The sequence below is a fragment of the Scyliorhinus canicula genome, chromosome 11, assembly GCF_902713615.1.
Source record: "Scyliorhinus canicula chromosome 11, sScyCan1.1, whole genome shotgun sequence".
In the NCBI taxonomy this organism is placed as follows: domain Eukaryota; kingdom Metazoa; phylum Chordata; class Chondrichthyes; order Carcharhiniformes; family Scyliorhinidae; genus Scyliorhinus; species Scyliorhinus canicula.
In genome coordinates, this window is record NC_052156.1 from 120,906,531 (window position 1) to 120,933,506 (window position 26,976).

The 26,976-nt window shown below is 40.6% G+C and overlaps 1 protein-coding gene across 5 annotated transcripts in view; it reads right to left on the reverse strand.

Moving 5' to 3' along the window:
• Nucleotides 1–4,839: 4,839 nt before the first annotated feature.
• The window catches only part of kif21a (kinesin family member 21A), a 175,040-nt gene continuing 152,903 nt past the window's right edge, over nt 4,840–26,976 (reverse strand). For 4 of the 5 annotated variants that reach the window (XM_038811220.1, XM_038811219.1, XM_038811216.1 and 1 more), the window contains 8 exons: nt 22,395–22,433; nt 20,989–21,125; nt 19,316–19,496; nt 18,673–18,837; nt 15,744–15,861; nt 13,892–14,062; nt 6,134–6,333; nt 4,840–5,978 (listed from right to left, as the gene is read on the reverse strand). In XM_038811220.1, coding sequence (XP_038667148.1) covers nt 5,888–5,978; nt 6,134–6,333; nt 13,892–14,062; nt 15,744–15,861; nt 18,673–18,837; nt 19,316–19,496; nt 20,989–21,125; nt 22,395–22,433 — 1,102 coding nt within the window. In that variant the 3' untranslated portion in view covers nt 4,840–5,887. The remainder of the gene's footprint in view (nt 5,979–6,133; nt 6,334–13,891; nt 14,063–15,743; nt 15,862–18,672; nt 18,838–19,315; nt 19,497–20,988; nt 21,126–22,394; nt 22,434–26,976) is intronic. The other variant, XM_038811218.1, reaches the window with a different exon arrangement.

The following is a 26,976-nucleotide window of genomic DNA, read 5'->3' on the forward strand; positions in this document are numbered from 1 at the left end:
CTCTTCCGCACCTCCGCCACCGCCGTCACCGGGGAAATCGCCTCTTCCACCAGCATACTCAAAACCTCCCTCATCATCTCCATGTATTTTCTAAACTACCTTTTAAATTCCGCAGCCATCACCTTAGTTATTTCTTCAGCCGTAAACAATGCGGCCCCCCCTTTGCTCCAGCCTCTATTTTCCTTGGTGACCCCGCGGTGACCTTTCTACTCCCCGACGAACTTTCAGCTGTTTTCACAGCAGTTTTTTTTACTGGTCCTTGACATATCCCTTCCCTGTGCTTTCTCCTGGCCTTCGCCGCCCCTAGGACCGAGCGCCAATCCCTGACAATGTCGTTCCCGAACAGGAGCCCTCCAACGCACAGCTGCCTCCCGCCTGCCGTCACCAGAAAAGTTCCAGAATTATTTCCACATAAACATTAAAACCAGAGTATAGTCCCTCACTTACCTTAATATACATATTTGTAGATCACAATAAGCTGCCAAGAAAGTCAGCAGAGCTCCTATTTCTACTCTAGCTTCCTTGGGTATTTTCTCTTAATCTCCTACAAATACTAAAACACTATTCATCAAGCTATATCAACAGTATGTGCTGTGGTAACTAATTTCAGACTACAATGGCAGGCTATAATTGGCATGAACACTTAGTAATGGACAATTAATCAAGATTGCCAACATTAATTGCTAATAGTGACCTCTGTTAAAAGTGTATTCATATACATTAGTTGAAGGTGTGGCTTGTCCGAGATACCTTCAGCAATCAAATCTACAACAAACATTAACATAACTGTGGACAATCCCCCCCCCCCCCCCCCCCCCCCCCACCCACCCCACCTTAATGGCATGCCAGCGCATTTGCTGCATTCTTAAATGGGCTTGAATTGAATGGATTGCTCGGCCATTTCAAAAAATCTTTATTTGTCTCACAAGTAGGCTTACATTAACACTGTAATGAAGTTACTGTGAAATCCCCCAGTCGCCATACTCCGGCACCTGTTGGGTACACAGAGGGAGAATTCAGAATGTCCAATTCACCTAACAAGCACGTCTTTCACTTGTGGGAGGAAACCGAAGCACCCGGAAGAAACCAACGCAGACACGAGGAGAACATGCAGACACGAGGAGAACATGTAGACTCCGCACTCTCCCGAATCGAATCCGATCCCTGGTGCTGCAAAGCAACAGTGCTAACCAGTGTGCCACCCTAGTGAATCAGATAGACCAGGGGTGGGCAAACTACGGCCCGCGGGCCGCATGCGGCCCGCCAAAGGTCTTTATGCGGCCCACCAAGTCATTAAAAAAAAAAAATTTAATTTTTTAATAAGGTTAATTGGGGGGGGGGGCTATTGGGTTACTTACTGGTATAGGGTAGATACGTTGACTTGAGTAGGGTGATCATTGCTCGGCACAACATCGAGGGCCGAAGGGCCTGTTCTGTGCTGTACTGTTCTATGTTCTATATGAGGCGCCCAGAATCATAACCGGGTGAAGTAATTATTTTACTTAATATACTATGCGGCCCTTTAAAATTGTGAATTTCTGAATGTGGCCCTTGCACGGAAAAGTTTGCCCACCCCTGAGATAGACAGATGGGATTTCAGAGAGCAGTTAAAAGTCAACCATGTAGTTGCGGATCAAGAGAATCTCACAGGCCAGACCAAGCAGATCATCTTCCCTGAAGGACATAATAATAATAATAATTATTATTATAATTACACTATGGCGCCTGTTTGGGTACACGGAGGAAGAATTCAGAATGTCTAATTCACCTAACAAGCACGCCTTTCGGGACTTATGGGAGGAAACCAGAACACCTGGAGGAACCCATGTCGGCACGGGGAGAATGTGCAGAATCCTTAGTGACCCAAGCCGGGAAACGAACCAGGCTCCCTGGAGCTGTGAAGCAACAGTGCTAGCCATTGTGCTACTGTGCCGCCCTAGTGAATCAGATGAGCTTTTATGACAATCAATAATACTTTCATGGTTACCATTACGGAGGCTAGTTTAATATTCCAGATTTTATTGATTTAAATTCCGTAAGCTGCCACTGACGTTTTGAAGAGCTTGAAGCATGTTGACTGTTAAATCCAAGCCATTCTCTGAAAGGAAGCCATCAAAAGACTAAAGTACTCAACACATGACACGCACGCACATGTACATGCTGGTTCCCTCTCTTCCTACGAAGACCATCTTCTCAAATCTCAAACCACTTCTCTATTGGTCCCACATTACTGCTATGTGAACACTGCAAATCACACTTCAATCAGCTTGTGTCCCTCTCATATGTACTGCAATAGCTTCTGGAACCCACTGGCTGACCTTATTCTATACATTTGGGGCTTTAACAAAACTAAGATGCAGAAATAGTATAATTTGTTTTTAGTGATGCCCTGTAAATTCTATGAGGAAACAGCAGGAAGGATACATTTATTGAAAGTGATCAAGAAGTGATCAAAGGGCAGCACGGTGGCGCAGTGGGTTAGCCCTGCTGCCTCACAGCGCCGAGGTCCCAGGTTCGATCCTGGCTCTGGGTCACTGTCAGTGTGGAGTTTGCACATTCTCCCCGTGTTTGCGTGGGTTTCATCCCCACTACTCAAAGATGTGCAGGCTAGGTGGATTGACCACGCTAAATTGCCCTTTAATTGGAAAAAATTAATTGGGTACTCTAAATTTATTTTTAAAAAAGTGATCAAAAAGTCAAGAACTGGAATGAGGAAAGCGTGTGAAAGCCATACAGGAAAAACAAATGGGTAAGACAGCAGAGAGTGTTAAACATATCAAGAATGAAAGTAATAAACAAAGTTACATAACTGGAGTTAAGTGCACGAGCAATGCACAAACGATCAACAAGTACGGTTATTTAGTTAGTTGGCATTATAATCAACATATATATTTATTACTGTTCTAATGTGACAGAAGTAGATATGCAGAATGAACATACACAGAAAGAATCAATGGGCTCTGACAGTCCTAATTCTTAAAATATTTGTTATTCAACTTCTTGTGAAATTGAATAATTCATAAGCCTGATCAAATACAAAGTGTACAGAGACAATATTAATTTGGCTAATGCAGATTACACTTGTATTTTTCAATTTCAATTTACCCATGGAAATATGGTTTACTTTGAGATCATGTTTCTCAGTTTGCTTAACAGCAATTTTTATGAAAGCTATTTGATACTTAAAATTGCACTTTACCAGGACCTATACTGTTCGGTCCATTGAACGTATAGTTCACACTTTTTAAAAAAAAGTACACAAACATGCTTAGTGGGGCGGGGAAGAGAGAGGAGGAATTGGTGTCAGGTGTCATGTGCGGAAGTCAGGGGTCGGGTGGGGTCTATAGTTTAGTTACATAGGAGTTGGAACTGGTTTTAATCCCAATTTTTCCTGGGTGACAATTCTAAGGTGAGTTAGAAACATCTCAAGTCTCAGACTTTAAATAAGAGTTTCTGAGGGTTCCACAAGTAGGGTAATTGCACAGCAGAAGTTGAAACGTCCCAGGAAATTCCCATTCAGTCTTTGCCTGCAAACTTTCAGGTGGCCCCCAGCACATTTTCCAGGGTATTTCTGGGGTATGACCCTCTGACGAATGGATGATCTGGGCCTTAAACTTTATTTCCCAAGGCATGACACTGTAGGAAAATCAGGCTACAGGAAAAAAATGGAGTTATGGGACTGAAGTAGCCTTGCTGTATGCTATGTTACTATATATATATATAATCTGAATCTATTAAGTTGGTCCTCTCTCCTTGCTTGAAGGCACGGATTCACGCCATTACAGTCTCAAAAGACGTCATATGAGGGACAAAAAGGCTCCTAAACTAGCTCATTATTCACAGGCAAGCAGTTTGCCCTAACAAATCTAGAAAGAAGATTAAAGAGACTTCAAAATACATTGAATATTAAATGGTATAAGTAAAATAAACACTGATTTAAGAAACCATAATACAGCAAAAAGAGTAAGACCAAATTAGACAAATGGGAAAAACATCACATAAATATAAGCCCATCACTTCTCAAAACATTCACAGATGGTTCATTATTTTCTCACACAATGGCAACCGATTGGGCAAATAGGAAATTAGTGAAAAGTAGAGTTAGAATGCGTAAAGAGTTTGATGGTTAAGGGAGTGAAATGCTTGGAATAATCTACCAAGCAAGGTACGGGAGATAAAACACTGAACGTATTTGACGCCACAAAAAGGGGGGGGGGGGGGGGGGGGGGGGAAGAAGAGTTGACGTACTGGAGAGGTCATGTTTACAGTCTAAGTAGCCCTTTTCTTGTTCAGGAGGAAGGTCGGAGATTTTGGTATCATTGTTGAGCTCAATCCTATCTTCATCTAATAATCCCACAAGGCCAATTCTTGACAAAGGTCACTGGACAATGACCGATGCAGGAGCATTGTCGGAACGTCCTTCTCTGTGCCCTATGGATATCCAGACTAATTATAGTGCCTCCATCACAGCTAACCCAGAAAAGTCAAACCCAGGCCCAAATATTCACAAGCCCACACAATTAATTTACCCAATGGTCCATTAATTGCTTATATTTTATAAAGTCTACCATGCTATTGTTGGAAACATTATTTGTTTATGAAACAGAGACCATCTTCTGAAAATTGATATCATTTGTTCTGCCTGCCAAATGAATTTTGCATCCAAAAAAGTATCCCGGATCTATGGGAGACTCATTTAATCTTTGAATCTGACGCATTTCTTAAACAATTTTAACTTGAGAAACACTCGTCGATAAATGTTATTTGAAATGGTATGGTTTAATGTACTGAGATGTGATGTCCTTTCCTTTTAATTCACAGCATGCTATGACCCTCAGAATATATTTGCAAGTTGAGCACGCATTTCTTTATTTGGCCATTTGTTTACAAGCAAATTGAGAAACATCAAATAAAACCTAAAACAATCTGGCTTATAAAATTTCAGAAGCTTAGTAAAATCACACTATCATTCAAAGTCTAAAGCTAAATAAAATATATCCCCATTTAATTATCTACATTCTACAGCAGCTGGAAATCAACCAGATGCAACGTAACATGTTTCATCTCTTCAAACTCACTATATACAGTGCATTTCCACTCCAGGTGAAACTGTCCAGTTAATTGTTAGTTATTAAATGCAAATATGCACTATTTCTCACTGTTAATATAGCAGCATTTCATCCACTCAACTGCAGTAGCTATTTCCTCTTATTTGAAAGAATAGCAGGCAGATGGGATTGACAGTATAGTCTGAGCAGTGAGGGACAATATGGTAATGTTGCAAATGGGAACATCAAACACAGATACATTCTAGCCCAATTATTTGCTACAAACATTTGAGTGAGAATACAAGAATACTGCGCGTAAATAGACATTGCAAAATCCAGTCTTTAAAGTAATGCAACAGCAATGGACATTGTACAGAAGCACAAACACAGAGGCCACATTTGCTGTATCTATTAAAACCTGCACAAACTTTTTCCGGCACTGCCACAGACCAAATACATTGCAATTTCCATTAGCTGTATAAGATTATGATTTGCTACGCGTTTGTATTTTTTGATGTCTAAGCCTTGCTGTCCTGAAAGCTACAGCAGACTGAATAGACGTATTATAACAGCTTTGCATAGTGCAAAGCTTGTCACAATTACTATTCTCACAACACTAAAACACAGTCATGCATAATGTTTTTGATATCTTGATGAGATGCTTTTTCTCTGCCGAGTGTTTGATAGTAGTATGAATTGGAACGTTCAGAACTGATGAAATTCTCTACAGTCATGGTTATGTCTTCCAGTTTGCCTTCAGCCCAGATAAAACTGCTCATTTAACCATCATGAAAGTGCTATCTGCCAAGGAGAGTGTTTCTTTTCTGCTGTATTGGTGTTTAGTTGCTGACATCATCATTTGTGTCTGCAGCTTCCAGCATTTGTCCGTCTGACGGCCTTCGTGCACTCCAAATCCTGACGGTTTGGTCACTGAAATAAATTTTTTTATTTGAAAACATGGATTTTTTTTCAAGAAAGAAGGTTTTATGCACAAGGGATTTTGGCTGCCTTAAAAGTTAACAATTGTATGTATTGGTAAAGAATGATTGACTGTAAAGGTTTCTAGTACAATCCTCTGTACTCACTCTGATGCAGTAAGGATATGAGTAGAGTTGGTACAAATGGCATTTATGGGGCTGTCATGGCCTCTCATCTCCCCAAGTGGTGAAAAGTTGTCCACATTCCAAAGTTTAAGGATGCCACCTCTGCAGCCACTAAGAAGAGTTGACCTGCCCGGTAAAATCCCCAAGGCACATACCCAGTCTTTGTGAGCATTTGGAACTTGCTAGAAAACAAAACCATGTCAAAACCTTGAAATTGAAGGACTTCAGTTAAGCAACAAATCGAAGTCTAGGATTTAGCATGTGAATATTCACATGTTAGTCCTCTGCTATTTTAGATAAGAAAATTCCCTTCCCACTCAAGGGTAAGGGCAATCCATTCTACTCCCGTCGATCACAAACTCTGCGTTCTTTCCAACCTCGTGTCCAAATATGTGAGGAGCTCCAATTCCTTAATTACCCATTCAGTCATCTCAGCATCTTGCAGGCACTGAGCCATTTGAGGCCGCCACGATTCCCAGTTTCAACAGAATAAGTTCTCATCTCATCCCAGCACCAAAATGATTTTAGAGAGGTAATCATTTTCTCTCCTCAAACTCTTCTTCATAATTTAAGTACCTTGCCTTATCCCAATGCCCTTGTCTATGACTGTGTGAACATGCTGTTTCCCTGCTTTCAAAGCTTGCATCACATTCCTTCAAAAAAAAAATCTAATTTCTTCTTTCTCTGCAGGTGCCATCCAATTTCTGAGCCATACTTCCTCCTTCTATTCAGCCATTACCAGTGTTAGCTTTTAAATAACACAGCCTTGCTTTCTAGAACATTGTACTCTACACGTGTCTACCTGGTTTTGACTTTCCCTCCCATTGGTATGAATCTGCCTCTTCCCTTCGGCAGTCCTGGAGACATTGCTCTCTTAAATGCTCTATGTAAATGCAAACACATATGCTTGATTTGAAATGTTGCACTGCTTTTAAATAAATAGAACACAAATATCCAAGAGCTCATTTTGTAAATTAAAATAACAAATAAGAATGGATATATGAATTAAGAAAAATTAATTGTGCTTGCTGAGACATAAGGTGCTGTCAATTTACCTACATCTTGGGACAATTCCCCCCCAAAATGCCGAAAAAGCAAGATACTGAGTTTTGAAATTCATACTGTTGTTCTTAAAATTATTATTCATGTCAGAGTAGGAATGTCAGGATAGATAGGATGAATGCGTGGCTTGAGAGATGGTGCAAGAGGGAGGGATTCAAATTCCTGGGGCATTGGGACCGGTTCTGGGGGAGGTGGGACCAGTACAAACCGGACGGTCTGCACCTGGGCAGGACTGGAACCAATGTCCTAGGGTGTTTGCTAGAGCTGTTGGGGAGGGTTTAAACTAAGGTGGCAGGGGGATGGGAACCGATGCAGGAAGTGGGAAGGTAGTAAAATAGGGACAGAAGCAAAAGGAAGTAAGGGGGAAAGTGCAAGGCAAAGAAGACATAGTCAAAAATCAAAAAAGGCGACAGCACAAGGTACAGTGACTGAGGGGATCTCAGTGAATAGGCCCAGTAATACTAAAAGGAATAAAACTGGAGATGTTAAGATTCAAAACAGAGGTTAAAAAAAGCAACATAAGTGCACTTTACTTGAATGCTCGTAGTATTCAGAATAAAGTAAATGAGTTGATGGCGCAAATCATTGTGAATGACTATGATTTAGTGGTCATTACTGAAATATGGTTAAAGGATGGTCACGACTGGGAGTTAAATATCCGAGGGTATCAAACTATTCGGAAGGATCAAGTGGATGGTAAGGGAGGTGGTGTAGCTCTGTTATTTAAGGATGACATCTGGGCAATAGTAAAGGATGACATCGGTGCTATGGAGGATAAGGTTGAATCCATTTGGGTGGAAATCAGGAATAGTAAGGCAAAAAAGTCACTGACAGGAGTAGTCTATCGGCCACCAAATAGTAACGTTATGGTGGGGCAGGCAATAAACAAAGAAATAACTGATGCATGTAGAAATGGTACAGCAGTTATCATGGGGGTTTTTAATCTACATGTCGATTGGTTTAACCAGGTCGGTCAAGGCAACCTTGAGGAGGAGTTTATAGAATGTATCCGCGAAAGTTTCCTAGAACAGTATGTAATGGAACCTACGAGGGAACAAGCGGTCCTAGGTCATTCATGATCTCATAGTTAGGGATCCTCTCGGAAGGAGCGATCACAATATGGTGGAATTTAAAATACAGATGGAGGGTGAGAAGGTAAAATCAAATACTAGTGTTTTGTGTTTAAACAAAGGAGATTACAATGGGATGAGAGAAGAACTAGCTAAGGTAGACTGGGAGCAAAGACTTTATGGTGGAACAGTTGAGGAACAGTGGAGAACCTTCCAAGCGATTTTTCACAGTGCTCAGCAAAGGTTTATACCAAGAAAAAGGAAGGACGGTAGAAAGAGGGAAAATTGACCATGGATATCTAAGGAAATAAGGGAGAGTATCAAATTGAAGGAAAAAGCATACAAAGTGGCAAAGATTGGTGGGAGACTAGAGGACTGGGAAATCTTTAGGGGGCAACAGAAAGCTACTAAAAAAGCTATAAAGAGTAAGATAGAGTATGAGAGTAAACTTGCTCAGAATATAAGAACAGACAGTAAAAGTTTTTACAAATATATAAAACAAAAAAGAGTGGCTAAGGTAAATATTGGTCCTTTAGAGGATGAGAAGGGAGTTTTAATAATGGGAGATGAGGAAATGGCTGAGGAACTGAACAAGTTTTTTGGGGCGGTCTTCACAGTGGAAGACACAAATAACATGCCAGTGACTGATAGAAATGAGGCCATGACAGGTGAGGACCTTGAGAGGATTGTTATCACTAAGGAGGTAGTGATGGGCAAGCTAATGGGGCTAAAGGTAGACAAGTCTCCTGGCCCTGATGGAATGCACCCCAGAGTGCTAAAAGAGATGGCTAGGGAAATTGCAGATGCACTAGTGATAATTTACCAAAATTCACTAGACTCTGGGGTGGTCCCGGTGGATTGGAAATTAGCAAACGTGACACCACTGTTTAAAAAAGGAGGTAGGCAGAGAGCGGGTAATTATAGGCCAGTGAGCTTAACTTCGGTAGTAGGGAAGATGCTATCATCAAGGAAGAAATTGCGAGGCATCTGGATAGAAATTGTCCCATTGGACAGACGCAGCATGGGTTCATAAAGGGGAGGTCGTGCCTAACTAATTTAGTGGAATTTTTTTGAGGACATTACCAGTGCAATAGATAACGGGAAGCCAATGGATGTGGTATATCTGGATTTCCAGAAAGCCTTTGACAAGGTGCCACACAAAAGGTTGCTGCATAAGATAAAGATGCATGGCATTAAGGGTAAAGTAGTAGCATGGATAGAGGATTGGTTAATTAATAGAAAGCAAAGAGTGGGGATTAATGGGTGTTTCTCTGGTTGGCAATCAGTAGCTAGTGGTGTCCCTCAGGGATCCGTGTTGGGCCCACAATTGTTCACAATTTACATAGATGATTGGAGTTGGGGACCAAGGGTAATGTGTCCAAGTTTGCAGGTGACACTAAGATGAGTGGTAAAGCGAAAAGTGCAGAGGATACTGGAAGTCTGCAGAGGGATTTGGATAGGTTAAGTGAATGGGCTAGGGTCTGGCAGATGGAATACAATGTTGACAAATGTGAGGTTATCCATTTTGGTAGGAATAACAGCAAACGGGATTATTATTTAAACGATAAAATATTAAAGCATGCTGCTGTGCAGAGAGACCTGGGTGTGCTAGAGCATGAGTCACAGAAAGTTGGTTTACAGGTGCAACAGGTGATTAAGAAGGCAAATGGAATTTTGTCCATTGCTAGAGGGACGTTGTTTAAGACTAGGGAGGTTATGTTGCAATTGTATAAGGTGTTAGTGAGGCCACACCTGGAGTATTGTGTTCAGTTTTGGTCTCCTTACTTGTGAAAGGACATACTGACACTGGAGGGTGTGCAGAGGAGATTCACTAGGTTAATCCCAGAGCTGAAGGGGTTGGATTACGGAGAGAGGTTGAGTAGACTGGGACTGTACTCGTTGGAATTTAGAAGGATGAGGGGGGATCTTATAGAAACATATAAAATTATGAAGGTAATAGATAGGATAGATGCGGGCAGGTTGTTTCCACTGGCGGGTGAAAGCAGAACTAGGGGGCATAGCCTCAAAATAAGGGGAAGTAGATTTAGGACTGAGTTTAGGAGGAATTTCTTCACCTAAAGGGTTGTGAATCTATGGAATTCCTTGCCCAGTGAAGCAGTTGAGGCTCCTTCATTAAATGTTTTTAAGGTAAAGATAGATAGTTTTTTGAAGAATAAAGGGATTAAGGGTTATGGCGTTCGGGCCGGAAAGTGGAGCTGAGTCCACAAAAGATCAGCCATGATCTCATTGAATGGTGGAGCAGGCACGAGGGGCCAGATGGCCTACTCCTGCTCCTAGTTCATATGTAACTATTAGGTAAATTATTACGATCCCGGACCAGACCCCAACATTTGCTAGGGTACCAGAGAGGAACCCCAATCACTTCTTAAATTTGCAAAACTGAGAGGAAAGGATACTTTGATCCACAGACAATTTTAGGGATATGGTATTTTAAAATAAACTTTATTATTAACAGTATTAAACTACCTTCAACAGCACAGAAATATAGCTAACACTAATTCCTAACTGCTATCTTCTTGATCTCCAACCAAGCAAAACCCATCACATGTCAAAACCTACTTTAAATAAAGTTAGAGAACACTGTATTGCTGGCCTATTTTTGGATAGAAAAATATTTAGAGAGACTGCTTGAAGTGAGAGATCCTGTCAGATTAATGGTGAATCTCTGACAGCTTTCTACATAAACAGCTCACAATTTCCAGAGAACTAACTACAAACTAACTACTCCAGATGTGGTGCCTCCCATTACATCATCTTTATCCCACTCAAATCCCATGACTTGATTAATAACGTTTAAACACGATGTCTCTAATGTATTTACTCCCAGGAATCATAACAAAAATTCATTAGGTCTCGCCTTTTAAACATAAGCATGGCTTGAAATAATGATTCTCTCATTCTTGCGATATCTTAATTGGACCTTCTGCAGCCACAGTGTCTGCCTTTCTTTTAAACCAGGATTTTTAAAAAAAATTATTACTGGAGCAGATATATACAGACCCTAACCCAGACTTTTAAACATTACTGCACCAGATACATATAATGCAATATGTATTTTGCTTGGGACTGTGGACTCAGCTCCACTTTCCGGCCCGAACGCCATAACCCTTAATCCCATTATTCTTCAAAAAACTATCTATCTTTACCGTAAAAACATTTAATGAAGGAGCCTCAACTGCTTCACTGGGCAAGGAATTCCATAGATTCATAACCCTTTGGGTGAAGAAATTCCTCCTAAACTCAATCCTAAATCTACTTCCCCTTATTTTGAGGCTATGCCCCCTAGTTCTGCTTTCACCCGCCAGTGGAAACACCATTGTTTTACATTCATCACAAAATATTAAAAACAATAGTATTTGAACAATATCGGTCAACCATATAGAGATTGAACACAGATTGAACACGGTAGCATGGTGGTTAGCATAAATGCTTCACAGCTCCAGGGTCCCAGGTTCGATTCCCGGCTGGGTCACTGTCTGTGTGGAGTCTGCATGTCCTCCCTGTGTGTGCGTGGGTTTCCTCTGGGTGCTCCGGTTTCCTCCCACAGTCCAAAGATGTGCGGGTTAGTTGGATTGGCCATGCTAAATTGCCCGTAGTGTCCTAAAAAGTAAGGTTAAGGGGGGGTTGTTGGGTTACGGGTATAGGGTGGATATGTGGGTTTGAGTAGGGTGATCATTGCTCGGCACAACATCGAGGGCCGAAGGGCCTGTTCTGTGCTGTACTGTTCCATGTTTCGATATAATAGTGTAGAAATTACTGAAAAAGCAAAGTAGCAATGCTTTCAGAAAGTTAAACCAAAATGAACAAGAAATCAAGTCTGTTTGAACATCATAATGACAATGTCTTTATTCCAACTCCTAAATATTCTTAGAAATAAGCTCTGCACCTATTAATAGACAACCAATCCTCATTACATTAGTCAACATCTTCAGCTCAGCTGTCAGGAGGCACCTCTCAGAAAATCTCAAACAAGCTTAATGTCAGTCCCAAGCAGGAGGGTGAACTTTAGAGGAGGTAACCTAAAGTACAGGTGAAGCGGGTATTTGTAAATAGTGAATGAGGTACACTAGTATCACAGAAAGTTCCATAATGTTTTATTAAAATGGTTGAAGACTCTCCAGAGCACAAAGTAAGGAAAATGCACTGCATCACGGTAAGAATAGTGGGGATGCATGTAGGGAAAGGACGAGAGATCACAGAGGCAAAAGAAGAAAGAAGCCCTTTAGTATTTACAGTGCAGAAGGAGGCCATTCGGCCCATCGAGTCTGCACCGGCTCTTGGAAAGAGCACCCTACCCAAGCGCATACCTCCACCCTATCCCCATAACCCAGTAACCCCACCTAACACTAAGGGCAATTTGGACCCTAACGGCAATTTATCACGGCCAATCCACCTAACCTGCACATCTTTGGACTGTGGGAGGAAACCGGAGCACCCAGAGGAAACCCACGCACACACGGGGAGGATGTGCAGACTCCACACAGACAGTGACCCAAGCCGGGATTCGAACCTGGGACCCTGGAGCTGTGAAGCATTTGTGCTATCCACAATGTTACCGTGCTGCCCCTTACAGAATTTGCAAACACGAATAAGATTTTTGAAATTAATGAACAACGGTATGCTGTGCAAATGACCGTCAGTAAGAATAGGCACGATAGGTGAATACGATTTTGGGTGCGAGATGTTGTGGGATGCAAAATCTGAAAAAGAGTCACATTCATGACTGTGCTCATTCCATCAAAAAGGGCACAGGAAAAGCAGAATTTGCAGACGAAAAGGCATGAATAAGGATTTAGCAGAAGGAAGAAATGGTGGAGATAAAAGCTATTTTATAGATGAACTATGTATTGTTGCGATGACTAGTATAGGGTTTGATGCTAAGTTCAGGGTCCAACAAAGTTTTGAACCAGTGGGTTGAATTTGAACAGGAATTTAGGAAATGCGATGGAATAAGGACTTATGTACTGGAGTTTCTGGTAGGGACCAATCATGGCGAACTCAGCATTAAGTTGAAGGAAGATCTGGTTTATCTACAGCTTACTTCATATAGTCTTAAAGGTATCATAGCATCGGTGGAGAGAAAAATCAAAACTCAACGAAGCTGACAATACTTCATGTTTCAGAAGCTTGAGGGTCTAAGGATTTGATGGTAGTTGGAAAGTGCAGAGTAGTTAAAGATAAGGTTTTTAAAAAGGCAGGGTGATTACTGCAACTCTGAAAATGCAATAACTATGTTGGCAAGTGTATTGAAAAGGAATCATTTGCAGGACTAGACACAATCAGCAGGGGAGTTGGACCAATTTGATAGCTCACTTAAAGAGTCAACACTGGGACGATTACTTGAATATCTTCCTTCTGTGCTATAGGATTCTTCATATCAGAAACTAACTTAGCAGACAGCCAAGGAACATGAAGCGATAGCATACAATAGATAAGTCTAAGATAAGGAGGTTCATGATGAGAGAGGCGAGACCACAAACAGTTTTGAGATGAGGGGTGGAATAGAAAAATTAAAATCTTCCTCCTTTTGGCGCGTTTTGCTAAGCCATCATGCAATGAACATCAATTTACTGCCATATAATCTTACCTGGAGTAATTCTTGCTGCACCATATCCCATTTTTTAATCCCATTATCTCTGGATCCACTAAACAGGCTGTCACCCAGGATAGCGAGTGATTCAATGCCATCATAGTGTGGTGGCTCAAAATTGTAGGTAGGGCCGACGGTCCCTATAGCACCTTCTGTTACATCAAACATCTAAATAGAAAGGGGTAAAAGGATGACATTTGTTTCTATTTATTCTATAAAATTTACATATGTTATATCTACACAAGGTAACGAAGGATGGAATACTATGGATTAATTTAATTCGCAATAGTCAAACTGTAGTGGTTTGGGGCTGGTTGGGGTCGGGGGTGTCGAGGAATGAAATGGTCGAACTTAAGACTAAGAGAAACTCGAAAAACCAGTAGATTCTACACAAGTTACTAAATTTAGATCACAGTCTTGATTTATGACATTTTTCTTGTGCCTTTCCCGTTTCACCTCTTCGAGGAAGAGAGTCTTCAGTGGCAGCATTTGCACCCAAGTCAGAATGTATTGTGTTCAAATCCCTGTCGACACAGCCCTGTTGAGTGGAGACTAAAATTTTGACTGAAGTCTCGGTTGACATCTTGTGGGATACTAATATTCAAAGGATGTGGGTGACAGCCTTTACTCTACCTCAACATACAGGTAATCAAGTAGGCTTACATTAACACTGCAATGAAGTTACTGTGAAAAATCCCCGAGTCGCCACACTCTGGCGCCTATGCGGGTACACCGAGGGAGAATTTAGAAAGTCCAAATTACCAACAAGCACATCTTTCGGAACTGTGGGAGGAAACCGGAGCACTTGGAGGAAACCTACGCAGACACAGGGAGAACGTGCAGACTTCGCACAGACAGTGACCCAAGCCGGGAATCGAACCTGGGACCCTGGAGCGGTGAAGCAACAGCTCTAGCCACTGTGCTACCGTGCCGCCCTGACAAATAAACATCCAGCTAATATAAGGACGAGGACAGTCATGGAAGCAGCAATTATGTTGCAGCTTGTCAGGCTGTTAATCAATGTGTACATCTTTCTACTACTTCACTATTCTCCTCTCCTTCTAGGATACCCTCGGAGATACCCTGACTGATTGAATGGTGAGTTACAAATCCCTGAAAATGACACTCTACAATCCATCACTGAGGGGCAAGGAAAGGTGATCCAACGAGGGTAGCACGGTAGCATTGTGGATAGCACAATCGCTTCACAGCTCCAGGGTCCCAGGGTCGATTCCAGCTTGGGTCACTATCTGTGCGGAGTCTGCACATCCTCCCCGTGTGTGCGTGGGTATCCTCCGGGTGCTCCGGTTTCCTCCCACAGTCCAAAGATGTGCAGGTTAGGTGGATTGGCCATGATAAATTCTCATTAGTGTCCAAAATTGCCCTTAGTGTTGGGTGGGGTTACTGGGTTATGGGGATAGGGTGGAGGTGTTGACCTTGGTGGGGTGCTCTTTCCAAGAGCTGGTGCAGACTCAATGGGCCGAATGGCCTCCTTCTGCACTGTAAATTATATGATTATATGATGACTTACTACTTTTTGCCATGCACAATGAGGAACTGTAATAGTATTAAAGAAAATTGCTGTGTTTTAATTTCAAGGAGTTGGATGTTCTTAATGAGTTAACTTAAAAACAAGAATTCAGTATACGTAAGAAACATAGAGTATATATAACATTTTTATTTGGCTTCAAAAAGCACATATAACATAAAACATTAAAATCTAGATTATAAGTGTTATGAAAATGTTTCACAATATTGTTCAGTATTAAATTCAGGACTTATTTAAAAAAGAATGGCAATAAATTGATGCAACTTTTGCTGTAAATATTTTGTACTATAAAAATGCTACCTTTATGTAATGATCTTTGGACCCAGTAATAATAAGATCTTGCCCATTTGCAGTTTGATCAACAGTAAGGCACATAACTGGTCCTAAATGACCAGTCAGCTTTCCAGTGGATTGAAACCTTGAAAGTGGAAAATGGTCACCAAATTATTTTTAATGTACATGCATTGATCAAAAAAAAATCAACAGTATTCACATATGCTTTTCTCTGACAAACACAAAATGATCACAATACAATTCTTAGATCATTGAAATGGGAGTTTCTTTACATGATATTAAAATTACTAATTTTCTGGTAAAATAAATGGTTCATTTAATGATTAAAATTAAAGGCTGGGTTTTCCATTCCCATTGGGTGAGTTTGGTGACAGGAGAGGAAAATATTGCGAGACGGCCAATGTTAAATTGCATAACATGCAAAAACAGGAAGCGACTGCCTCCTCCCCCTTTCAGTGGTGGCCGTATTATGATCCTGGACCCGATTCCAACAGTTGCTCGGATACGAGACAAAAATCCCAATATTTTATTTCAATTTTGTAAGACTGTGAGGAAAGGAGATTTCACTCCAGGAGTGAGTTCACGAACAAATAGGGAAATGGGGCATTAAAACAAACTTTATTACTTTTTTTAGAAAATATTTTATTGAAGCATTTGTAATTTTCACAGTTTTAACACTTTAACATTTCATAAACAACCGAGCAGGCTGGCACACGCAAAAAACATTTTAAAAAACATACCTTACTACCCCACCCTATTTCCTAATTACCTGTACACAAAGTTCCCTGTCCTTGTCTTACACGAGCATGCCTCCTATTTTCCACCCCCCACTTCTCCTCTCCCGGTCCTTGCTGCTGAAGTTCAATTTTCCTTGAAGAAGTGAATGAATGGCTGCCACCGGACAAACCCACGAATTGAACCTCTCAAGGTGAACTTAATCTTTTCCAGCCTGAAAGACCCTGCTATGTCGCTGACCCACACTCCTGACTTTGGAGGCTCTGAGTCCTCCATCCCAGCAAAATCCGTCTCCGGGTCACCAGGGAGAGAAGGCCAGAACACCCCCCCCCCCCCCCCCCCCCCCAGATATTCCGACACCACAAATATTGCCAATTCTGGACTCGGAGTCACCATCCCTTCCAGGACCTCTGACATGACGTCCGCAAATCCCTGCCAGAATCCCCTCAACTTCGGACATGGGCATCCACACCTATCCTCCACTTCCTCAAAAAACCTACTCATCTGCTCACAGTCTTATGAGCCCAATGTACCACCTTGAACTGGATCAGACTGAGCCTGGCACAGGACGAGGATGAATGGACTATCCTCAAGGCCTTTTCCCATAGTCTGTCTTCCAACTTGCCTGCCAACTCTTCCTCCCACTTCCTCTTCAGCTCCCTGATTAGGGCTCCTTACCACCCCATCAATTCCTTGTATATCTCTGAAAACCTCCCCTCCCCAACACCCGTTTTTGACATTACCTTATCCTGTAGTCCCCTCAGGGGGAGACGAGGAAAGCTTGGAACCTGCCTCTGGACAAAATTCCGTACCTGTAGGTACTGAAATCCGTCCCCACCCGGCAACTCAAGCTCCTCCTCTGAAGCCTCCAGGCTCGGGAAACCCTGATGAATGAAGAGATCACCAAATCTCTCAATCCCTGCTTGCTGCCACCTCCTAAGGTCCCCAGACAGCTCCCCCGGAACAAAACGGTGATTGTCACAGATCAGTGACCACACTGATGCCCCCTCCAATCCCATGTGCTGTCTCCATTGCCCCCACACCCTCGGGGCTTGTGGAGTACTGAGCTGGCGGGAACGGCAGGGGCGCCATTAATAAAGCCTCCAAGCTCGTACCCTTACAGGATACCGCCTCTACTCGCTCCCAAACCGACCCCTCCCCCACTATCCATTTCCTGACCATTGATATGTTGGCCAACAAACTTTATTACTAACATAGTATTATTAACTTTATCATAAAGACAATAGCTTTTAATTACTAGTTAAACAATGCATTAACAATACAATGAAACGATAACCCTTAACTGCTGTCATTATCTTCACTCAAACAAAACCCATCTCAGGTCAAAATCCACTTTTAAATACAGTTAGCAGCCTCAGGATTACGGTTGCTTTTGACCCTAACTACACCAAATATATATAATACGATATATCTGAAATTCCTACATTAATCACATGTTTCCCGCTGTTCAACATCAGGAATTTCACTGTAACAAATTAATATATAATTATCAGGCCCAAATGCTGGAATCATACACCCATGTCAAAAGATCCATCCACAGTAGCATGGTCAGGGCTGCATGAAGCACAACTCGTCTCAGAAGGCGTGCATCTGGCTAGCAATATTCCCAGGGGGGCTCAGATGTGCAGTGCTCGAGTGTGGGGGGTAACAGGAGAAGGAAGGTCGTGCCATGGGGTGCACCCGAGTGATGATTCTCTCCTGGTTTACTAGCTGTGCTCTAGGGCGGCCTTTAAAAATGGTACCCGGATTGTAGAACCAGTGGCTGTAATTTCTGACTATTTGACAGAAAATGCTACCATTGGCAGCCTCAACGCCATTTTTCCTGCCCAACATCAGCCTTTGCCAATATCAGAGAAAAATGTTTTGCTGTTCATTATGCGGATTGAGGTTTCTTTTTGACCTGCATAAGCTCATGAATGGGGGGGGGGGTGGTCAAAGTTTGGTTTGTTGACAACAAATTCGTTTTTCACTAACTTAGCAAGTCTTGAAAACTCAAGCGTGCCAAATGGCGCCGACAGTTTATTTTGTGGAGAATATGCAGATGCTGACATTTATTCTTCCCTTCAAACTGTATTGCAAAGCATTGCTCATCAGAATTTAGGCACAAAAATTATAACATACCTTATGCGAAACTAAATCCCTACACAGCCATGTTTCTTACACTTGGCAGACAAAATACCTTTTGAGGTCCCACATCCGCACAGAGTTACCCGAGGCAGCATAGAGAAACATTCCCGTGGGGTTCAGTGCAATTTGGTTTATTTGATTTTCTCCAGGGGGGATGGTAACCGTTCTATTTTTTGCACTTGCACAAGCATCCCCTGTTGATACCTGGCCGGATGACCTGAAAGACAAGAAATTTATTTTTAATGCTGTATTATACTGTTACCTTTAATAACTGTAGCGTTATTATCTTGACATGAAATGCAAATTTCTTTAGAAATTTATAAAACAAAATTTTGAGACATCTTCCCATTGAGGCTTTGCACATTCAACAAAGGCAAGCATTAGGTGCCAGCTTTTTCATGGTCAACTGCTGTATGTGAACACTGAACAAGTTGTGTACTTGCTCACTGGAGCTTATACAGATTTATTCAGGTTGTCAGACAAGTACAGAATTACAAAATACGTTTTCTGTATAAGTGGCCTACAGCTCATGTGCAATATAGGCAAGTTAATTTTTACGTAACTGGCATTGAAGATTACTTTCTAAAATGTTTATATTGAATATTATATCAATTATTTACAAATAACAAATTCTAAATCAAGAAAGTCGAAAGCATTTTTTGAACTGCAACTCAATGATCAGGATAGATACTTACGTCAGTGTTCGAACGCATTTAGCAGAGTCTCGGATATCCCACACCTTAATATAAGATGTGGAAACAGAAAATACCAAACTGGAATAACTGCAGTATTTCACAGACACCACGTTATTGGGATGTCCACCAAGAGACATGATCTCTTGCCCAGTTACGAGGTTCCATACTTTACAAGTGCGATCTGTTAAATATTTACAGAAAGGAATAATGGAGTTAGCCTGCCATCTGTTTGTATCCTAGAGCGGAACAAATGTATATCTATTCCCCCCCCCCCCCCCCCCAATGAATCCTCCTTTTTCTGCAAGATCATTAAACTCTTTTAGATTCCTGAAGCAAATTCTCCTTTCAGCTCACATAAAAGGGGACAAAGGAACAAACACCAAAGTATAAGATGCTGGTATCTGAAAACAAAGGCAAACCAATAATGCTGGAAATACTCAACAGGTCAGGCAGCATCTGTGGAAAGAGAAACAGAGTTAACGTTTCAAGTTAAGGTCACATATATGAAAGGTTAACGGTTTCTCTCTCCACAGCTGTTGCCTGAATGGCTGAGTATTTCCAGCACCTCCTGCTTTCCTAACAAAGCATCAAGTAATGTGTCCTCTTCTTACTTCCTTGTACGTATAGAAGAACACAAATAAGATTCAGGATCTAGGCATGAGACCCTGCTAAACATACAGCTAGAGAATAGGACTGACCTCAACAGATTGTGGTTAACTAACCAAAATCTCACTATTGGTACAAAATTGACCAGGAAACTCTGCACAACGGAAAAGATCTCAAATGGTGCTTCCAACCAAATGCGATCTTTCAAAGGACAGGCAGTCTAGAGCTGTCAAAGTTTCTTAGCAGTCATTACGTGGGGTATTATTTGCTCAAGAAGCACTTCAAAGTAATTCATTGTGTGAAATGCCTGGATGTGTTTTTCCTGTGATAAGGCAATTTGTAAATACTTGAGTGAAGCTGAATTAATCCTGTACTGTCTAAATCAAAAAGCAATTCAGAAAATTCAGTTAACGGTGGATCAAATTTAAACTAGCAAAATGAGGGTGCAGCCAGATGATATATGAGACAATGCTCTGATATTTACGGGGTGGTGCGAAGTTGTGGAAGAGTGCATGGAAAAGCTGACAAAGCTGGGAACTTGGCAAGGGGCCACAGCCAGGCAACATCGGAGACGGTTTCCAGCAATCAAAGGAGATTCTGATTTGAAGTTATTGACAGGGTCTCATGGCAGAGTCTCAAAAGAGGCTGCGATCAGCAGAGCAGTCTGAACTCTTCCTTAATGAGTCGGGGAAATACCTACTGCTGTGTATAACTGAAGTACTTGAAAAGCACTTTTTTTCTCGAGGCTGGCAGATTCCGTCTCCATTTCATTGTCGGGATTGCCGAAGCATTAGAAAAATCATCTTGCAACTGATTCAGATTTCTACAGTGCAATTTGGAGTTTGATTGAAATGTGAATAAAGGGTACCACCTCCCAAGGGAAGTGCTACCCAGTGTCATGAAAATAGTAGTAGCCACATATGTGGTAGGTTAAAGATGGATTCCCTAGTTTTTAATTTTTTAACCCCACCCAACCTTCTTTCTGTTGTTGGGGAAATAATATGGAGAGAATACTATACATTTTATGTCATCTACTTTCTCCTATATTTTGAAGCAAATTTTCTCACCTTTTGCTCCAGTGAATAGGAGGTCATCTGTTGCATCTAAGCATAGCACTGCTTTGTTGTGTCCTTCAGCTATATGATTGCAGTAAAGGGGTGCAATCTTATTGCCTTTGGAACTGGGAAACAGGTTAATTATTCCCCTGTGAAATGAATGGTAATAAAACTGGTAGACCAATAACATAAAACATCTTGCAAGATAATCACAGGTCAACAGGATAGACAAAGGGAAAAAAATTGCACTGTTCACATTTATTTTTAATTGATGAAATAAAATGGCATTGGACTGCACTGCATTATCCTTTAGGGTCAAGTTTAGAAATTAGTTATACTTTTCTACAACAGTGCAAAACAACTAGTAAGCAAATTTATACAAGACCAAAACAAGTGCCCTTTGTTTTTGCAATTTTCTGCCAAATATGGGACCTCACATATATGGATTGGTCTGAATTCAGAGGATAAAAATTGATAAACATGATTGACTGCTTCTCATTAGCTCTTTGCTAGTCTTTCATGAGTTTGATTGGCATGCTATCATGTGCTCCATCCACCTTTATAATGATCTAGGTCAATTTACTTTTCAGTTTTCTCCCCTTCTTCCTTTTCTCCTGAAGGCTGTGGTTCATGTTAAGATATAATTCCATGAGTGGAAGAATCCTTCCGGCAAATAGCTGTCAATTCTCTTACTTAGCTGTCACTAATTTATAATAGGATTAGAGACAACTAAGCAAAAGTGACATGCCTGAGAATTGACTAGTCATTCACCAAAATACACCATGACAATAATTTTAAAGAATGTATAGGACATCATTTTACAGCAGCAGTAAGTAATAAGGAAATGAGCCAAACATTCTCGGTGCAGACAGGATGATTATCATTTGGACACTCAAAAATTGCATCTTTTAAACGGAACTCTTTTAAAAACATGTAGCTAATTTTATTAGTTCTTAAGCTTTGTAGAAAGCAGCCAACATGTTTTTCTTTTCATGTATCTAAATTCATCATTAAAAACATACACTGCAATTTATGACTTCAATTTATGACTTCAGAGCTTTAGACTTGAGGCTTATTTTATTAACAGAGGAAAAGTTTCACACCTACAAAATGTGAAAAGTTAGTTATTCTTCAGTACCAGAGCTTTCCAAAAACAATTTAGGGCATAAAGCAAAAGTAAATTTAACAAGCAGCACCAAAAGCAGGGTAATCATCCAAACAAAAGCAGCAATGTCACCAATTGCTCATCTCCTGAAACAAAAACACCAAACCCTGAAGAACTCCAATAAACATTTCAGTACATTGCAATCAGTCCAAAAAGTGCAATTGAGGGCACCATTAGCATGCGGGTGATATTAGAAGCAATGAGCGCTAGAGTAGAATGTGCTGACTTGTGAGCAACAAGTTATATAGTGTACCTTTGTACCTCCGACTGAGAGGAGTCACTTTCATCTGACCTACAATAAAACAGCGATGGAATTGTGAAGACACACAAGAGAGAAAATTATCTGATAACTAAAAATCCATAGTTGGGTTGGTAGCTTTAGTAATTAAAGTTACCATACTGTAAAACTATTTTCGAAAAAACCCAATATACCTCTTACTAATATACTTATTTCACTTTGTCAAGTCAATACTAGAGTCAATACCTAAAGATCTAAAGGATTGAGATGAAGAAAACAATTAGGGAGAGGAAAAGAGCAAAGTGAGGGAAAGATAGGAAACGACACATACAAAAAATATTTGGAGTGACAAAATATTCAGAGTTGAATCACAGAGAACTGTTATCTTTATTTGACATAGTTTGTTGAAAAACTACAAGTTACTTACATTTTTCTGATTTTTTTTTACTGATGTCAATTTAGATACTGGATATTCCAACAGAATTGAAAAGAGCAATAGATGCCTCATTAATATTCAAAAGAACAACTAACATGCAAATACCAATTTAATAGATCTTTTGACCCAAGATGTCTAAACCGATATACTATGGCAAATAGCAATCAGATTTGCATGCAAATATTAATGAATCCACTGACAGTTTGGAATACTTATATAACCCAAATGCTATTAGAACTCTAACTTAATCTCCAGTACAACCTGACCTGGCCGCAGAACAGGCATGCAAGTTACACAAAGGCTTGAACACATACATTACTTTCTATTAATTCCCCATTACTTTCTATTAATTCCCCAAATTTTCTTTTGCCCTGAAGAACAAACCAAGGCATGTGGAGAGAAAGAAAAAAGAGACACCAGGGGTGTGGGACAGTAGAGAACGTTTTAAACTCCTAAATTTCCCTCAGAATGAACAACAAGGAAGCAGAAACATGGAAGCTAAATGCATATGCAAATTATCCGCTTTCTACATAAGCTGCCTACTTGAGACTTCGTCTTCCCCAGCAAATGGAGTTAAATGATTTTGATGTTACATATCCACCTTGAATACCCTTTACCCAAAACTGCATTTCTTTTCTTCTTCCAGTCCTCCATCTATAGTTCTCTGCAAGCAGCAGCTCAAAATTATTTTACCTCACTATTAAATGCCAGAATAGAAAACTCCATCAAATTTAAGTTACAGATGATAGAAACCAAAAAGAAAGTTAGAAACGAAGTTAGAAACAACATTCAAAAATGCACGGTGAAGGACCACAAATGTTAATGGACATATTGTTTAAAATTCCATTGTGCCCAAATAAATTCCAACATTTATTACCAAATATGAGAAAGTGATCCCAGTCAATCTAAAAATGACTCAATATTTTACAAATGTATTGTATCAAGAAGCCCACATGGCTGTTTTAATTGTTCTGAAAATTAAAATTCACAACTTTAGTAGAAAAATATCATGAAATGTCAATTAATTGTAACAAGAGATGATGGCCACGGCAATTGAATCAATTTGGAGCAAAATGCACCGATACTTTCAGAGAAACAGATTTTTTGGCCAATTCATAAATATCGATTGGGATGGGACTGCCCTTTTAAAGAAATTTATGGTATGCAGTATCCTATTTTCCCAATCAGTCTATGTTTTACACAGAAAGTATACCACCTTCGAAGTAATCTCAAAAAATTCCTTCAAGATAGAATATTAAACGGTTGTAAGGGCTGAGTGTCTAATTCGCTGAATTATCTAGTAGCAACCAATGTACTGAACTTCCATGGTCACCTCTTGGAATTCACTATTGGACCTTTGCTCACAGTACTGCAGATCCAGTTTTAGAAGATAAGCAACACAGGAGTTTTTTTTTAAAGCAGTTCTCTTGCCTCATTTTTCTGTGCTTACTTGTGGTGTCCTCCCAAAGGTTGGTTGTGGGCCAGCAACCTCGGTAGAATAGGGTCCATGGGGGTTCAGAGCACCCTGAAGGTGCATGATTATTGCAGATTTGTTTCTCCATCTCCTCACAGCATGATTTCCAGGTCTGCAACACTGCTCTTGTTGGTTATTTTCCACAATGTTCTACCAACGGGTGGACTAATGCCAGAGGAGCAGTAAGGCCACACTACCTGCCAAAGTCTGGAATTTTGGTACAATTGCTCCCATGATCCTGGCTGAGGGTGCATGTTTGGCATACATCAGAGGGTTCAAAGGAAAACTGACATACTTGTCTTTCATCCTCAGTTGTTTAATTGTCCACCATCATTCATGACTGGATGGGGCTGAACTGCGGAGCTATAATCTGATCTGCTGATTGTGGGATCACTTAACTCTATCCATGGCATGCTATTTCCACTGTTTTGATTGCATGCGGTTCTGTGTTGTAGCTTCATCTGGTTGGCACCTCATTATTAAAGAACGCTTGCTGCAGCTCTTGGCATGCTTTTCAGCACTCTTCACGAATTAGGGTTGATCATCTTGCTTAATATTAGTGCTGGAATGAAGGATATGCCAGGCCATGCTGTTACAGCTTGTAGTCAAATGAAATGCTGAATTTACTGATGGTCTCACATATGTCAAGTTTTGAACTGCTAGATTCGTTTTGAATCTCTACAGGAAATAGTCTTGCCTGCTTTCATTTTATCTTACAAATCCCATATAGCAACCATAAAGTTTCAGGATCATTTCACTTCAGCATCCCCAACCTCTGTAAAATTCAAACAGGCTGGAAGGAAGCTTCTACGTTTGACACACTTTAAAATATATAACTATTGTATATATTACTATATACTTTGAGGTGATGTTACATTGAGAGGTTACATTGGGAGGTTTTGTTTTCTAGACCCAGAGGCCCCATCTGGCTGGATATAAAAAATCCCAAGAGCACTATTTGAAGAGCATCAGGGATGTTTATAATATTGTGGCTGCATTCCTCCCTTAGCCACCAGTGCAAGATGATTATCTGGTCGGTCATCCATTTCCGGTTTGCAGACTTTATGTAACCAGTGACTACACAGGGAAAATATTTTGGAATTCCACAAAGGCATGATGTTGCAGGAAGCCTTACTTGCATACAGAAACAAGATTTCTTATGTTCATTTAATTCCTTGGGTCCCTGTTTTTCCAGATTTGAAATGCCGATGCTTTCTATTGCGATAATACTAAATGGCCCAACAAGCTACTCAGTTCAGGGCAATTAGGGATGGTTAATAAATGCAGGCCTCGACAGCGACACCCATCCCATGAACAAATTTTTTTTAAATCATCAACGTTGAAGGATTATATTGTGTTTGTTGGAGTTTAAAAATCAATATTGATTTTTTAAAAAATTCATTTTTGCCATATTTTGAAAATAAAATACAAAACACCAACCCCTGGATTGCTAGGCAGTAATTTGCTTACCAAGAACTGAGCAATTTTGCTCTATATTTAGAGGCTCTCAGTACTGCATTTCTTAGATTAAAAATTGGTTGGTTTAATTGAGATGTCAACCGTAAATTAGTTTCAGCATGTTGGGTGTCTCAATTCTATTATTTTGAGATATGCACAAAGTAGCTAAAAGCAAAGTTGTTGTATCTAGAAAAATAGCAAAGCACATGCAATTTGCAAATAATGAATGTGTTATTGGACTATAAATGGACAACATTTAATCATAAGTCTTTGCATAACCAGCAATTGTCTCACAGTATTTTGTGTAGATATTATAGAGCTTGCTGCTCATTATTCAGGTAAAATATTTCTGACAGAGTGACTTCTCCGAGAGGAGTGTATTTATTACAACGGTTTTCCTGGGTAAAGCAATCAATATTTTGGTACACCAGTTATGGTTACACCTAACTGCGACAGAGACAGGAATAAAATAGGTAAACCTATGTAAGTCTAAGAAAAAGGCGAGCTAATTTCCTTGGCCCATTTTTTTTTAAAAGGGGAACCGACAAATAACATTAAACAAAGGCCAAATTTATTCGGAACCTCTAGAACAGCTTCAAAAAAGGTGCTGCACTATTTGAAAAAAAATTTAAACAGCTGATTATTTGCTTTTATAATTAAACCAGTTAGGTGGCAATTTTGTGGTTTTTTTTTTTATTCGTTCCCGGGACGTGGGTGTCACGGACTAGGACAGAATTTATTGCCCATCCCCAAATGCCCTCGAGAATGTAGTGGTGAGATGCCTTCTTGAACTGCTGCAGTCTATGTGGTGTAAAAACACCCACAGTGATGTTAGGAAAGGAGTTCCAGCGACAGTGAAGGAATGGAGATACATTTCCAAGACAGGATGATATGTGATTTGGAGGGGAACTTACAGGTGGTGATGTTCCCATGCATCTGTTGCCCATGTAATTGTGGGTGGTAGAGATCGCGGGTTGGGAAGGTATTGTTGAAGTAACCTTGGTGAGTTGCTGCAATGCAACTTGAAGATGGTACATACTGCTGTCTTTCATATGGTGAATATGGTGCTGATCAAGCAAGCGGCTTTGCCCTGGATGGTAGCAAACTTCTGAGTGTTGTTGGAGTGATACACATCCAGTCAAGTGGTATTCCATCATGTCTGGCTTGTAAACTGTAGATGTGTACAAGTTTTGGCAAGTCAGGAAGTGAGTTACTCAGTGCAGACTTCC